This window comes from Phaenicophaeus curvirostris, chromosome 3 (assembly GCF_032191515.1).
Source record: "Phaenicophaeus curvirostris isolate KB17595 chromosome 3, BPBGC_Pcur_1.0, whole genome shotgun sequence".
Lineage (NCBI taxonomy): Eukaryota > Metazoa > Chordata > Aves > Cuculiformes > Cuculidae > Phaenicophaeus > Phaenicophaeus curvirostris.
Window position 1 is genome coordinate 69705042 of NC_091394.1, and position 17457 is coordinate 69722498.

Sequence of the window (17457 nt, forward strand, 5' to 3'; positions counted from 1 at the left end):
CTTGAGAAGTTGCACAAATACACTTGGATTTCAAACAAAGTAAATAAATTCAGAACGTGATTATTCAAATATTCATAGAATTTGTTGCTAAATGACAATTGACAAGTTTATCACTTTGGTATAGAAGTAGTTTGAAATATTTTTAATCTATCTTTAATATTTTTTTTTTTCATCAGGAAAAGTATTCCTACACAGATCCCTTTGGGAAATATACGCAGGACTAAGCATGGGTGCTGAAGCATGCTTATGTGTCACTATTTTGGTAATATCATAATCCACCAACATACAGGATATAAATTTTCATATCTACAGTACATAATACATCATACAAGAAGTGACAAGGTTAACATGCATTGATGTACTACACATCACCTCTAAACACACATCTCAAACTAATGTATTCAACTTAAAATTGTGTAAAATTCCACAGCAGTTGTTACTCCCCCTCCTCCATGCATCATTTTGTGAAGGCCAGAAGAAGGAAGTATGTGGTTTACTATGCAGTATTTTGAGCACCTTGCTTATTCTATCTTCCGAATTTAGATTGCTTTTCACAGAATTCTCCAGTATCTCAAATCAAGTCCCTTCATCCACCTAAGACTTTCCTGCTGTTGTGTTCATTCTTCTCCATATAACCTCCAATCAGGCTACTGTATTCACAATTAATTAGCAAGTAGTAATGCACTAACGACTATAAATCTTTAAATCATCTCCTACTGCAATGAATCCACAAAAATGGAAGATATGAGTCCAAATAATTTCCTATCTCTTCCTTCCACCTAAGTCCTGTGGGAAGGTGAGGGCAAAAGGAAGCCATTTTCTGTCTTCCATTCAGTCTCTATATTTGAGTTAGATGCAAAAGTACAAACACAAGAAAGGAAACCTTTACCCAGCTACTGATGTAATCCAATAGCTTCAGGCAAGCAAAATGAGGAGAGGAATTTCTTCAGCTAACAATGATCATTGATTGAACCATCACTTTCAAGAGGCTCTGAAAAATATTTATAATATCTTGAAGAGTAAAATATGCTCTTGGATTTTTGTATGCCTGTTTCCAAAAGCCTATTGCACAAGTGAAGATAAAGGTGGTCTTCTTGGGCTAATGGTTGGTGAAAATTCTTGCATTTTATCCACTTTCACCTCATCAGCCTCTACACCAGGCTGAAAAAAAATTCTCCTACAACCATGATCATTCCTTTTCCCACATAATCTGTGACAAAATTGATAAAACCTTCCTTTTTCAAGCTGTCTCAGCTGTTTAACATTAATCAACCCATGATCTGTGCAAGCCACGGCCTAAACCTGTACACCTGTAAAACACCTCCTTCCACATACTCAAATAATAAAAAAAAATCTTGGTACTTAAACCAAGATTATCACTTGATCAGCACAGAAAATGAGAAATGGTAACAAGTAATTAGTTATTAGGAAATATAAACTCAAATCAAATGAGAAGTTATTCAGGCACATGAAAGTACATTTACAAGGAGAAGAGCAAGTTGTTTTTTTCCTCTCCAAGCAGTTTAATCTGTTTGAAGTGACCCTTTTCCAACATGATGCCTGAATCCATTTTGTTAACGGTTGAATTGTTCTTTTCATAAAGATGCTGAATGAACTCGCATACGTCTAAAGCGTAAGAATTCATTATGTGGAAACACTTGTGCTTACAACTTTTCTTCAATATCTCCATCCTTATTCACATAGCTCAGTTCAAACATACTTTAAAAGTATTTTTCTATATGTTGCTAGTTTTATTATGATAATGGGTAACATTAAAATGACATAGCATGCAGTAATGCTTATGAGTGAAAAAAGAAATATCCAGAAAAACAAATGGCAAAATCATCCAATCTGCATACAACATCTACTTACCACAACATCTACTTAGTCAAACACATTTATTTGTTTTCTCTACATCTGCTGACAGAAAACAGTCTTTCAAAACAGTTTTCAAAACTTCTTGAGATTGAAAGCTGTAGATTTATTATTTTACATAAGGAGGTCAAGAAACTGAAAACCACAACTCACTGAAAACATCGTTTATCTAAAATAGACACCTGAGGGCATAAACATTCATTTGCAGCCTAGCTGTACTCCGAGTCTGCTTTGCCTCTGTTCTCCCCTCTATGCATTACACTTCTTTTATTCAAAAAATAAGATAAAATCCTGCCTTAAAAGTATCACAGAAATCTTCTACATCATGCAACAGATTGCTTCCTATGCTAGCTGACATCCTTCTCAAGAGAGGCAGCAATGCCAGCATACATCAGCATTAAGAAGGGCAGCAAGGGGTAGTGCCACCCATGAGATCCCTGGCAAGACTCTCAGTTCCTGCCTTTAAAGCTGCTTCTGATATAGGGTGGAGGCAAAGGAGAGCCGTGTCACTTATATAAAGCCAAATGACACTTCTGTTTAACAGGTTAAACTTCTTTCTCCCGCTTCATGGGTTATATGCAACTTTCCTGAACACATTAAACTCTGTGGGTGGACCTGAATTTGATCTTTCACTGAATCTTCAATACAAGGCAAAATATGAGAAGAAATCCATAAGCCGGACTCTAATTTTAGTTACCTCTATGCTATCCTACATTTTACCTTTAAACTACTTTGTGAATCTATTTTTGTTAAAAAAACAGTGTACCAAATGAGGTCTCCTATTCCTGAAGAGCATATTTCCCACTATCAATACGTCTCAATGACGATACAGTGCACCAGGAGAAACAAAAGACTTCTCTACCAAAAGAAAAAGCTCATTTTGTTTTGGAGCAACCCAAGCAGTTTGACTTATTTGCAAAACTGTACAAGTAAATGGTGAGCTCTTAAGGAGGATGCAGGGTCAGATGCTCACCACGGCTCATGTAAGGTGCAAATATTAATTTCTATTAATAGTAACTTCTGTTCACTGATAAATGGGTAAAAAAATCAGATGGATCAAGTCGTCTTAGTTTTAATCATTTCCTGAGGAATTCAGACCTTCCACAGATCCAAATATTCGAACGTAAGTTGTGCCAATAGGTTATAAAGTTTGTTTAAAAACTTGTATCTTCATGCAGAGCCTTACACAGCCAATATCAGAGTTCTCCAAACTACATTTCAGTTGACTACTTGTTCCTTAACCAAAAATACAAACTGATTCCACAAACATGTAAATTCCCTTTATTGAGCAATGCAGTCTAAAAGTTGTGTTTTGAGGATTTTCTGCCTTAAATTATGAAAAAAAGGTGTTTTCTCCAATTTGGATGGACCATCATCAAAACACAAACAAACTAGCTGAATTAACAAACTAGCTGCAACACCACAAAGCTTAAAGCCTTCACTTCTATGCAAGCAGATTAAAAATCCATCCAGCTCACTAGTCAGTTTCTTGCGGCATAACATAAGTGATATTTAGAGACTAATTCCTTTTTGCATTTTTTTTGGACAACTATTATTGTGTAATTTAATAATCAGGAAGTCCTTAAACTTCTCAGCCACATATTTCACCTGCATGATCATGCTTAATAGTGATGACAGAAACTCACAGGTTGATCCCAGTTTCTTTCTGGAACCATTTAAGCTTTCTGTCTCTGACATGTCACAACAAAGCTTCACAACTCAGTGTGATGTACTGAGAGATGACTATGAATCATCCAAAATATTAACATTCTTTACTCAGCTTCCCTATCCACTGTATGATTTCATATGCCCTGTTTAGCCAGCCCTTTCCCAAGACGACAGACTAAAGAGAACAGAACTCTTCTTGCATGGAAGTTTGTCTGTAGCTTCAACTGTTCTTGCTTGCCTTCTCTGTACTTCTAGCGGACCATCTTTTGAAACAGAATGCTGCATTTTAGCACCAAACTATGTGGAAGTGCAATTCAGATTCCCATGGCAATATTTTTTTTTAATTTCAAGTTCCTCTTCAACAATTTCAATGTAACTTTTTGACTACCGCCAAATACTGAACTGATTCAGTAAACTCTCAATACCAATAGCTGTTTTCCAGGTTGTAAAATACAATTGAGTTTAAGATTCTGTATATATGTACTGTCATTTTGCACTTCATGGCAAGAGTTAGTCACCCAGTGCCTCAGGATCCTTCTACAGTAGTTCACGATCTTATTGTTCATTCCCTTCTCCAGATAACTTCCAGATACTCCGAATACCAGTGTTCAGATCTGTGATCCACCATTCCATATGTAATAACCCTGAATTTCCATCAATCCTTTTCCTCTTGCCTTTCAACTATTTTAAACGACCTCCCTCATAACTTCTTAAAAGATAAATTTCTCTCTGCAAACTCCACTGTTGCTTTCCTAAGTATTATTTTTATTTGCCTGCTTACCATTTCAAGTTTTTTTATTACAAGCAGTTCCAAAAATTAGACTGACTTACTAATTGCTAGCTCCCAGACTCAGTCAAATGCATTATAAAAATTTGCCAAATGTATTAACAGGTAAAGTAGATATGAGCAGCTCAGCAATTCTACATTTTACTAGCTTTAAAATTCTTGAGGGAACGCTGTTTGCTCTAGAGAACTTCTTACTCTGATTTTCATGAAGCTGCAGACGAAGACAGTTCCTCAGGTACATTCCTCAAAAATTCTCTGGTCAGCGACCTCACAACTTTATTTCTGGTGTTAGAAAAGGTTTCTAGAAAAAAAACTGCTCTGCCTATAGCAACTCGCTTACTAAAATTCTCTTTTGACCTATATTAAAATGATTTTACATTTCATTTGCTAAAATTATGTTCTACTCACCTCCCAGCTTTGGAATAATCTTCCACTTTGTATGCAAAAAGATATTGTTCTAAGAGGCTTCTAAACTTTATTGCTTATGTACATTATGTTTTTTAGATAACTCTTGAGCCTTTTTTGATTTGTGATTTACATTTACTTATATAAAGCACTCCATAAAGGTACTTCTATTACTGTCATTTCATGCAAGTTAAAAACCTTTAGTTTAATACACTTCTAAAGAACCTACCACATAGAACAGGTATTTTCCATTATGAAATATTAATTTAATCTCAATATGAATTAACAATATACCAATTCTGCATTCAGCACACAGAAGTACTCTTTTATGAGTAAACAGAAAATCTGTATTAATGACTAAAGCTAGTTAGTAGTTGACGACGTACAATTCAAATACTGCAATTCCCCTTTTTTGCTTACGTTAAGGTGGGATTAAGTCACAGGACAACAAGTTATTCACACAATGACCAAATGCACAACATGGGCATTCATCAAATCCCTTAGTATGTTGCTCAAAGATACACTGCTAGAAAGTAGAAGCTTTGAACACAAAAAGAATCCCAATCCACAGGCAAAGTTTAATCACGTACCAGTTAGCAATATCTTTGTGAGCTACCAGGTTCTGAAGAAATGCTTGTAGCCCCAACTGTCGATCTTCCAAGAAGTCAGGATTATAATTATCCTTGAACCAGCGCTTTGGTGGAAGGGCCAACCGAAAACCCGGAAACATATCTTTTAGCTGAAATTAAAATCAAAAGCAAATGAAGAAAACCAAGAAAGAAAGTCTTGATGAAATACTAAATTTGACATAGGCACTGACTTTACTCTAGATTACAGGATTGTTCCATCTACTGTCAAATTCAAGCACAAGGTAAGTCTCAACCGTTAGTATAGTCCAAATCATAGCAAGAACTTTGGATACAGTTGTTACTTTCTGTGTTGCCCTTTGCAATCAAATGACCACTCAAATTTCCTGTATGAAAATAAGAATGAAAAGTTTTGCTTTGTTACCTAATGTTTCTGAGTCTGCTGTTTAATGCCTTTGAGTCAGTAAATATAAGAAAATCATATGTAAGTAAACACTATCAGATGAGTAAGCATTTCAGTGGTGTTTTTTCTAAAGCACTCGGGAATAATAAATAAGTACTATATAAATAAAACATATGAAACCCCATTACAGACCTACAACTCTGCAACTTGTCTGGTTTTGGCAGGACTAACAGAATTGATTACAACACAGGCAGGAGATACTTCTAGTAAAGAGTGGCTCCTTGTGCACCCGGAATATTAAAATAGAGCATGAATGTGGCTCAAACCCTAGTGCTAACATGCAAAGCTATTTTTGAGTTACTTAAATAGTAATGGAGTGTACTCACTATCAGATATACCTGTAATTTTTCTTTAACTGAGAAAAAGAAACATGCAAGTGAATGAAAGCATAAAATTATATAACAATGGACCTGTCCAAGGATGCCAAGTTAGTTTTGTAATATGCATGAAGATAAACATTAATGCTTTCATAAAAAATGATTTTTAGATGCCTTTTCTTAGATGGGATGCTTGATGGAAAAATCTAAAAAAGGATTTAAAACCAACAGGATAAAGCAAACAGGTTTTACAAAATCTAATGTTTCTCCAACTGCCACAAGAACCGTTTAATCTTTTTCTGAAGATAGGACACAGCCAACTTTTGTCAGGGATGTACTGTATAAATATAATACATTCATATAAATGTTCCAGTGAAGGATTCCAGAATCTGCCTTGAAAAATGCTTATTTTAACTACTCTTTATGGACTCTTTGAAAACACCAATGGACAGCTCTTTCAGCAGATTAAGTCTTTAAAAAAAAAGAGAAGTCTTTTAAAGAACAGATACTATATTTCAGCTAGAATATCTCTACACAGTTTAATGGAACCTTGCTCATTCAAGTACCATTTCACAGTACAAGAAAGGTGTGTTTTTAACATCACAAGCATTGTATATGTAAATAGCCCATGATAAGTACTACCTTCTTATTAATGTAAAATGGCTTATTGTCAAATCTTTGCTCTTTGTTTCTGTGTTTAATTATTTAAGAATATATTTTCCTCTTCTCTTACTGAATTTCATCTTGATATTAGACTCTTCTTGACATTTTAAAGTTTATCTCTGGTCATCCAAAGTTCCTTTATTTCTTACCAAGTTACCATCAATGCTATATATGTAAGTATCCTCCATGCTCCATAACCTCTACTGAGTAGAACTGAATGTAGAAGATAACAAAATTAATTCCTGTGAGAGTTGTAGAGAGGACCACAGATATTGATTCCTGGGAAAGTTTTTCAACCACAGATTTCTGCTTAATGGTAATTCCACTTGTCTGTTTGTGTAGATTATGTAATTTAGTTCTAAGGGAAGAGTATGCCTTCTCAGAGATTACTCCTTTTGTGGGTGAAGGGAGTACGAGAAAGCTCCCTGCTATCAGCAGACTAATTTTCAACAGCACAGTCCTGGGACACACTTTCTCGAGCACTCTTCAGACAAAGCAGGAAAAACTGTGGGTCAGACAAGTTGTGTGGGCTGTGATTGCTTACTTGGATCAAGCGTTTTTTCTAGATGCCTCTCCCCTAGAATATCAAGTGATAGATAATGCATGTCACATGAGGCACAGACTTGGGGAGAACTGGTTAACTTATTGGTTCTTAAGACTGGCCATTTCATTATTTGTTCAACATCTGTACCAGCAAAGTAATAAACTTTACAAAGGTCTTTTCCTGCCATTTTTTGGGGGACAGAAGAGTATTCTTCCCATACTTCTCCAATCCACTAAGTGTTAAAAAAAAACCCAAAGCATCTAGCCAAATCTGTTATTTTAGCCTTTGCTCTTATCTCCTCAAATTCTGTCATGTTCCAACATCCACCAAGATTAATGTTTTGTTAATAGCAAGAGACAGTATTTCAGCCTTCGCCGTACCATTCTGTATTTGCTTCCCACAGTTGGGTCTCAAGCAATGGATCTGTTAGTTACTGCCTCCTGCCCTTACTTCTGTCTAATGATTTACAGAACTTCAGCTATTGCTCCCAGCATCCTGTAACAGCTCATCTTGCACCTCAGCACCTCTGCCTTAGTGTTCAGAAGCCTGAACTACTTTCCATGTACCCATTTCTATTTGTATTTTTTCTTTAATTAGTTTTGGTTTTGAGATCACTATGTGGTTTCTTATGTACCCATACTGGCAATACCTAATCCTTCCTTTCCAATGGATTACTTTGTCATCATCTTTTGTTTCTCTTCTTTCAGCAGGTATAGAGTTTTCCTAACCTTTTCATTGCCTGGAAAGTAGACTCCTTGGACATTTAAAGAACCTGTTGCTTTCATTTGAAATCTGTCCAAGTCTGAACCTGCTGCTGCACTTAAGTATTTAACACATAAAAAGAGAGCCCATGGTTTTGAGCTCTGTTACTCCCATTCATTTCTATTTTATTAGCTGTTCCTTACGGAAAATATTTCAAACTACTGGAAGTACAAAACACTTTCTAGGATCCTACTTGCTATCTATTCTGCCTTTTTTAATTTTCTTTGAGAGATCAGGGCTTACTAGATGCTTCTATCAGTTAACTGTGCTGCATTCATTCATCCAGTCCTTACTTTATCTATGCACGCCCCCATTGTGACACTGTTGCTATTCTCATATTTTCTCCATTTTTAGCCCTTGCCAAAGTCCAACTCTCAGTTCAGTTTGGACTTGAGTATGTGTCTGACACATGCAAAACATACTGCTCTTTTGTCTCCTGAACCTGGCCTTCCTGAAAAGCCACTCCCCTCTCTGTTAATACCTCAAACTGATTCACAGTGATTGATTATTCAATTTGGCTGGCATTTAATGCCAAGTTTCTAATACCATTTTAGAGAATGGTTAATTAGCCACCAAATTCAATAAAGATGATAAGGAAAAGGATTTAAGATGGTATATGTCTCTTTTTCATATTGAATTTCTAGGAGATGGGGTAGAGAAAATCCTGAGAGTACACATGCAGGCAAGTTCATTTCTATATTTGTCATTACAGAACAAGGAGTTCCAAGTGTTGCACTGTACCTTTTGAATCACTGATGTGGGCATATAACCACTGACTTCTATAAGAGATTACGCTTTTTGTAACGCAGAAATGCCAGCTCCAGGAGCTGAAATGTACCATTATTCCAAAACTTCTAGAGAATTACAGAATTGCAACAAAACAAAAGCCTAGATGTACAATGTTTATAAGTTTCACTGAAAAATGAAAAAGCTTCAGTGACACAAGGGAAATAAAGTTCCTCTACCCAAGTAGAAATGCTAATACATACAAGTCATGCCAGATGCCAAACATATTCATGAAAGACTTGACTGTAAAGACTAAGGACTTCAATAGCAAAATCTACATATCTATTCTAAAATGAATACTTGTGGCATTTTAATTTTTCAAACTACTGATAGCCACGCTACAAGTCAATGGATGTAAGCCAGTTCATCTGACATAGCTGACCAAAACACAGACTGCATCAAGTGTGTTAAATTTGCAATGAAACATTATTCTTAGAGTGGACAGTAGGACAAAGAAAAGTGTAATTCTGTTTTTCTACTTTTATGCTTCTATAGGTAAATGGAATAGCCAAACACTATTTACCAATTCAGAAACTTTGTGCTTTTTACACAAATATTACTTTGCTTTCAAATGTTCTAAAAATACTAAGTTTCTGACCCAGAACTCCTATTTACCTGGCATCTGTCTTTAGCTTTAAAGATCTGATATAATATTCAACAAAACTTCAAAGATGCTGAAGAAAACTGAAGACTGACCAAAATATAAAAAACATCTTGTGTTTGCAAAACCTCAGCTTTAGCATGAAAAAAATAGTTTGTTGCACTACAAAGGATTGAATAATTATTACATTATTCCTGCAAAAGAATACAGACCCCCTAATCCTATTGCCATGCAGGGGATACAACTATTAAAGAATTTCCTTTATGACACACATTAGGAACAAATGTTAGCACACTAACAGCTCCAGATGAAGATATATCTTCCTAACATTAGTTGTAGTTATCTCATGTAGCTTTAAAAAAAAAAAAAGAGGAATCATATGTTTTTCATTAATTTATCTGCAGTAAAAAAAAGGCAAGAAAAGAAAAAAAGTGGCAAAAACGTGAGACGAATTAAAAGAAACGTGAAAGAAGAGTAAGTCAAGTTAGCTGACAATTTACTGGTACATAATACTCACCTTGTCATTAAGCCTGGAGAAGTCAGTGTATCGTCTGAAAACCACCCAACTTTCCTCAGGACTTCTTTTTACTAATATTTTGTATACCTGAGTGGAAAAACAGGAGCGTCAGGAAAACATGCAGAACTTCATGCCGCATTGGCTAGAAGGCTGATATTAACCTTTAGTTCCTAATGAAACACAACCCATGGATAAAAAAAAAAATACTTCATTGGATTTTTTTTTTAAACTTAATTATCAGTACAAACAGTATAGCTTCATTTCAGAATTTAAGGAAGAACTTCAATAATTCCTAAATTTAACTATTTTCTGTCTGTAAGAAAGTTTATGAAACTGTATTCAGATTTATTCACCAGAAAAATACAAGCCTCTGCTATCAAAGAGGTAAGTGAAATATGATTTAGTGATCTAATTTATCCTTTGCAGAGTTATAGTGTTACTCAATCTTTGAGATCAATCTCATTTTAAGATTACTAATAAGCAGTTACTGGTGTTATACAGCTTGAGATGTCACATCTGACTTGGTTCACAACGAAAAGTGATGCTGTATAAAAACAATATCCTGCTTTGGTTCCATTTGTCTTTCCAGGCAGAGTGTGACCACTTCCCTAGATAACTGCATCAGAATGAATATGCTAGCACCATAGTACTGAGGTAATAGATCCTTTGAATCAGATTTAGCCATACAACAGCACAGCAGTATCATTCTCCTACTTAAAATCAAATGGACAAATAAAACAACATAAATAATAAAACCCCAGACAGTTACCTTTTAGGAAGACTGTGTTCAGCTATTTGAGCATGAATCTAACAACACACAACTTCAAGTAAAGAATACTAAATAGTGTCTAGGAAAGGAAAGTTCTCATGTCACAACCTTATTTTCTCCAATGTAAGGAAAAAGGCTCTGCAATTGTACTGGGTTAGCTTTCCCAGTCTAGGTGTTCTCTAGTCAAAAAAAAAAAAGGAAATAAAGATATTTTTTGAATCATAACTCCTTAGTGGCATTTAAACAAATTTTATTTAAAACATTTTCTAATCTGTAACAGTAACATCTTTCCTAGTATTTCATGTCTGCGTAGCAATTTGTCTTAGCCAATATATGTATTTCTCCCGTTGCAGTCCCAGTATGTGGTAACTGCAGTGCTAGCCAACTTCTCTACATGTATGAGATTATAGAATAAAAAACTGATAAAACCAATGTATTAATTTGAAATACAAACTACAGGTAATATGGTGCAAGTTAAAAGCTACTTTTTGGCAAGAATTTATCTTCAAAACAGAACTCCACTTTCAAGCAGCAGCATCTGTGGAGGTCATAGATAGAGGCAATGTATCTGTGACCAACAATAACTATTAGTTTTTAAAATTCACGTTGCAAGGCACGCCTGTGATGCCAGCATTAAAATGCAATTCTCCTGTCTTGCATATTCAATATAAGTGTTTGTCCAAATGCTCTTTCTTGGCATACCATAAGTATAAGCAGAGCTTTATTTCACAAAAAAATTCATAAAGCAAAACTGCTACAAAAAAATCGTGAAGATTCTCTGCTAGTACACAGCAAAACATAGAATGAGCAGCACTGGAATATGCTTGTTGATTTACTTGCTGATCAGCATTCTATTCTACTCTTTTATTCTACTAAAAGTGTACATGTGAAAAACAAACAGCTAGCCTGACCCTCATTTTGAATGGTTTCTAAGTAAATATTACACAACTTTTAAAAAATCTTCACGAATTATGGTCTTATAGATTGCAATCAACTTGTGAATAATGGCCAAATAAAATATGGTAAAACTTAAAGAAAAAAAATCTTTGATCATACTGCCAAAGTTGAAAAAAAAGTGGGTTTTTCCCTTTATTCTTTTTAAGATTTGTAATAAACAAGAAAAAATCAGACCATTAAAAATGAACTGTCAATTTTTCACACAAGGTTTTGTGAAAAAAATACAAATGAATCAACAAATTCAAGTAATTCCAGCCAATCCTGAACTGCCTTATTCCACAAATACAAAATATTCAATGAAAATATGCCAATATTTAGCAACAATCTCTGGCTGATTCAGTATCTCATTACCACTTCTCACAAAAAAAAAAAGAAAAAGAGTGCTAATTGAACATTCCAGACCTGCCAACTCATTTGAGGCCAATTGCTTACAAACAGAGACATTTTTCAGCCAAGTCTTTTTCTCCCATAAGGTTCATCAGCTATACACTCTAGCACACACTAATATTTAACTCTTGATATTAGTACATTACCTAGATTAATACCAATTCAGATTGGTATTTTTGGCAACTAGGAGATGCTAGCAAGCAGTAGAAGACTTCAGCAATTGAGTCTCCTCTCTTTTCAGATGATTTTAATATAAATTTCCACTGCCTTCCATCTCATTGATTTTGCACTGCAGAAGCAACCAAAACTTCTAGGGCTAATTACTTGCTGGCTTTAATGAGCAACAGAAAGCTTATTTTCAGCACACAACTAAAACCAAGCAGTTAATTATCTGCTTTCAGAAACAAAACAGCAACAGAAGTGAATTCAGGAAGAGCAAAAATGCAACCAAGCATTTTAATAATGAAGAAAATTTCATTTGCACTGTAAAATAGTCTTCCACACACACTGACAATTTTGACTCCTTATTTTAAACACAACACCTTACATGCACATTGGAAAGTGCCCTGGCATATTTTCAGACCAACTTATGTCAATATAACTACATCAATAATTGTTTTACAATACTTTTGAAGGTATTATTTAAAAGGAATCTAAAAAGGAATTTAAAAGGAATTTTAAAATGTTGGCTCTTCTCTTAGGCTACCATGCATGAAGATGTTAGAAACTGAAAAACTTATGACAAGAACAAGGTATCATTCTCAATTAAAAAGCAACATTTCATTCTCAATTAAAAAGCAACATTTCATTCTCAATTAAAAAGCAACTTTTTTTTTTTTTTTTCAAAAAAATTGATGGTTTTACTAGTATTTGAACTGTCATAAGGGAAACAGCTTTCACATTTTTACTAATGTAAAGGAAAAAAGTCAAAAAAACCTGTACGCTATTTCCACCTTCTTTCCTATTTGTGAGTAATGTTGCTGTCCTGAAGTAACATAATTAATGAATAATAAGTAATAAGCAATTTCAATTCAGCAATGCCTATGGGGGCTGATGATCCCAATGAAATATATCAAACACATCCACAAAAAACAATTCACAAATACCTTAATGTCTTTATAGCATGTAAAAACATTAAATTGCCATCTACAGTACATTCTGAGAAAAATCAATACAAACCAGTTAAGCCAGTGTTCTGCCATGAGATATTTGTGTGACATCTCACTCCGATGTTTTCAGAACAGATATCCTTTTATTAGAAACTAAACATAGCAGTGCAAGTAGCTGTAAAGAGGTATTTGCACTTCAATTCAAATGTTGTATACTTCTAATAACTGTAAAGGGAAAATATCAGGGTATTTTACCAATAATTTTCAATAAAAGACCACATTTTATTTAAGATGTTTTAACTATTCAGAACTTCCAGAAGTTCAGTTTCACAACGAATTAAAACTTTGCAAGGAATTCCGAACTTTTCCAGCAGAAATTGATCGCTGGAGTGAATTGCTTCTATTCCAGGCACACAAATACAGGAAAGACTGCTTCCAAGTCTGTTTTCCCACCTGTAGAATGGGAATGGTACTTTCCTGTCAGAAGGCAGTATTTGGAAGCTAAACTGGTATTTGTAAACTACTCCATCATCCCTGAACTGCAAGATTAATTACTGAAAGAGAATACAAAGTACATTCAATTATTATCTTGTTATTACAGGATAAACTATACTGTCCCCAAAACTTACAGTGAATTTTGCCCTTTCCTCCATCACCTCATAACCCAGTATAGTAGGCGTGGATGGTCGATCTTCCCAGCTCCTGGAATCTGTATTCTGCTCTATTTCTTCTATGGGCTGAGTACAGTATTCTATGGATGTGTCCATACCTGTAAATCTAGTCCTAACAAGTGGACTACTACAGACAGATGACGTAGAATCAATCTGGTCAGGCATGCTCATCTTTTTAAAACTACCAACTGTAGAGTCCTCCAGCTGTCCTTTTGAGGAGCTGGAACTCGTCGAGATGCTCCCAAAAGAAGAACTTCTTTGGTTTCTGTTTGTAAAGCTGGATGACGTACTTCCAATAGGAATAGGAACTGGAACATACGGTGTTGCCATTCTTCATGAAAAAGAACTCAGGTTTTGGTCCAGAAATTCAAGATTCATTCACTGTGTAAGCCATATTTTCTCTTCTTCTCAAAAACAGTATCTGCAGTGAAGGGAAAAAAAAAAAGAGAAAAAAAATGAAGTAATTTTTAAGGGAAAGCAGCACTAAGATAACACTTTGGAAGAATCTATATCAGTGTTGAGATGGTACATAGCAGTATTAATGGTTAAACGTTTTCATAAGGAACATGGCTTCACATAAAATGCCGCTTTGAATTATCTCTGCAATTTGACAGATAGCTTTACGGGAGTTCTGTCTTTTGCTGTTATTAAAATAGAAAGAACAGAAAGTTAAAGTAAAATAAGAAACAGAAATCTCTGTCTTTACGATTTAAATGCTATTTTGCTTTATTGAAAGAGTAAGCAATTTTAGGCATAGAAGTTGGTGTAGTTTTAGTGACTGCTTAGTAAAGCAGTACAAAAGCTTTTCTTGGAATTGCTTCTCTTAGCTATCTCGAGCGGACTACACAAGCCAAATACCCAAGCAATAACACATATTATGTGGATCAAAAGGCAACAGTAAACAGCTTAGGTGAAAAACATATCTGCATGTATTACATTCATTTGCATATATTACATATTTACTGAAGTATGAGGAATATGTTTTCAAAGCAAAACATTTTTTCAGAACAACTCTGCGGCATATAATGACACAGATATTCGTAACAATGTTAACTGGTCACATTTTCTGTAGCTTGAATTGGAGCAATTATGTTTTACAAGCCTGCACATAAAGGCAGCCTCATAATAGCAGCTAGTTTCCCATTCCAGAGGATTAAAACGTAAAAAAAAGTTCAGGAAAAAAAACCAGATAAAATATTTGATATCTTTTCTTCAAGAACAACATTTCAAGCTAGAATTTATCTTTTATGTACATGTGCATACATTTTGGCAGTCTCAAGCTGCCAAAAAAGCACCACCTCCTCATTTTAAACTAAATACCCAAATAAGAGCTCTTACAACATACAAATCAGATGCCACCTCTTTGGATTCGTAGGATTAGTCACCACCCATTTCACCCAACATTATACCAATCGTCCACAAGGCTACAGATGGCTGCAAAATGGAAAACCATTAACCTGATTCATGTCATATACAATCAACCACCTACTGGAGCAAGGCACAAATGAGTTTCCTAATTGCTATGGTAAAGCGATGTTTTAATTCTCTTGCTCTGAATATATCTCAGAGAAAATGAGTTAGGAAATAAACATGAAATGAACCAGTACCAACAAGAAAGACTGAAAAATGCTCTTGAATGAATTCCTTGAGTGAAGGAAATAAACCAAACTTCCTCATCTTTTTGGCTGCCTAGGGAAATCTTCACATGTCAGACAGGTCAGGGAATCTGACCATAAAGAACAATTTCTCAGACAACTCAGGGAACTTGAGCATAAAGAACAATTCCAAATAGGCTGTGCCTCCTTGGAAGCATCTCTGCTTTCCTGTGGAATGGGCCTGGATACTTGGCAGCATGCAAGGGAGCAGAAGCGTCAGCGTCAGTCTCAGGCTGACTGACTTTGCTTGTCAGGTGCAAGATTTGGACTATCCAGCTGCTTTTTCTTGCAGCATAATCATGTGATTGGCTCTGTGCCTTAACTCCACGTCTCAGACAGATGATCTGCTTCAGCTTCACTCCATTTGAAAGAAGCAAGTCACACCTGCCCTGGAGACATTTTCACGTACCTAGATTAAGATTTAAATCCCTTTTTCCATCTGAATATGAATAAGTAAATCATTTGTGCCTCAAACAATAAACTTAGCGATAAATATTTTTAATACAGACGGAAATATCAAGGCATGAAGTATTCTCTGATAGATTTTCTAGCAGCAATATTGCAGTCTGTACAAAATTCTGAACAAGGAATTCCTTTTTCACTTGCCACTTCTCTTGTGTGTTGACAGCATAGGAAATTATGAGCATCCCCTTAAAAAATGCCCCAATCTGCTATGTTCATGGGATGCGGGATTAAACAGGAAAGCAAAGGATCTCTGAATAAAAAAAAAAAAGTGATTATTAACTGCTGCATGATTTTACAAATCTGAACTAGGAAAGGAAAGTAAGCCTACATCTCAGGGAAACTGGTGAAGTTCACACAGGAGCTAGTGGAATGTTGAGAAGGAAAAGAGGCTTGCTTTTGAGGAAAAAAAAAAAAAAGAAGAGACATTTTCATCAGTTGTGGTATTTATGAACAGTGTCTTTTCTAGAAGAATTTATTCCTTTTATTTGAAGCCCCAGTCAAGAACTTACTACTACTCTTAAATGTATCTTTTACTGAAAGACTGTACTGATACTGGCAAGCAGCACAACTTAACATGAACAGACCTGTACAGCCAAGCACGTGGTGTTATGAGTCCAACACCTACACTATGCAAGCTTAGCAGCTTTCATTCTGACTGGCTATAATTTGGTACCATTGAATGCTTATTAGCAGCTGGACTGCATTAGGTCTGCTCCCAGGGCGCATTTCTGGCTTAGCTTCTCTTTTGTGCACTGCAAGACAAGCCCAAGTTGATAGCTGCTGCATATTAAACAGTGATGATCACAATATTTGCTTCTAAAATACATTCTTTCCTCAAACTAACACAGCAAACACACCCACAGATAAATAAAAGGGGCTGACAAGTAAGTTGCTGATTTCTAAAACTCTGAAAAGTAATAAGAGAGTATTCTTTGAGTAACAGAAGAATCAGGTTAAGTGAGCAAAGGGCACACTATGTCATTTAATCTGATGTATTTTGTCAGGAAAGCAGAAAAAGAAGCAAAGATACTACATTTGAACTTACACACATATTTATGTATTTGAGTCTGGTAGGTCCATTTTAAACTATAAAAGTACCAAAATTTCCAAGTATCTAAAATATTTAGATCCTATGAATCCCAACAAGGCTTAAAATAGCACCAATCTGCACTTTGAGAAGGTTAAACATTAGGAAAAGAACACAATGCTTAACCTTACGACTGCAGCCTTTCCTATGAATACAGAAACCAACTCATGCAAAAAAGGAACAGAAATCATCTGATAAAACACTTCTGGACAAATCACATTGCTCCTTGTTTATGTCAGTCACATGCTACTGCACTAAACCAACAGAATCCTTGCACCACACCAACTTCCAGAACAAACAGATTGTTCCCAACGTCGAAAAAATAATCCAGCCACTGCACTCTCTTTCTTGTGCAGATACCTACTTTACTTAACCTAAGAAA

The 17457-nt window shown here is 35.3% G+C and overlaps 1 protein-coding gene across 3 annotated transcripts in view; it reads right to left on the reverse strand.

Annotated features, from left to right (window-relative positions):
- Positions 1–17457, reverse strand: part of SNX16 (sorting nexin 16) — a 29916-nt gene that overhangs the window by 11320 nt on the left and 1139 nt on the right. For all 3 annotated transcript variants that reach the window (XM_069854282.1, XM_069854280.1, XM_069854281.1), the window contains exons 2-4: positions 13827–14289; positions 9976–10062; positions 5326–5474 (exon numbers count right to left, since the gene is read on the reverse strand). In XM_069854282.1, the coding sequence (XP_069710383.1) occupies positions 5326–5474; positions 9976–10062; positions 13827–14198 (608 nt within the window). In that variant the 5' untranslated portion in view covers positions 14199–14289. The remainder of the gene's footprint in view (positions 1–5325; positions 5475–9975; positions 10063–13826; positions 14290–17457) is intronic.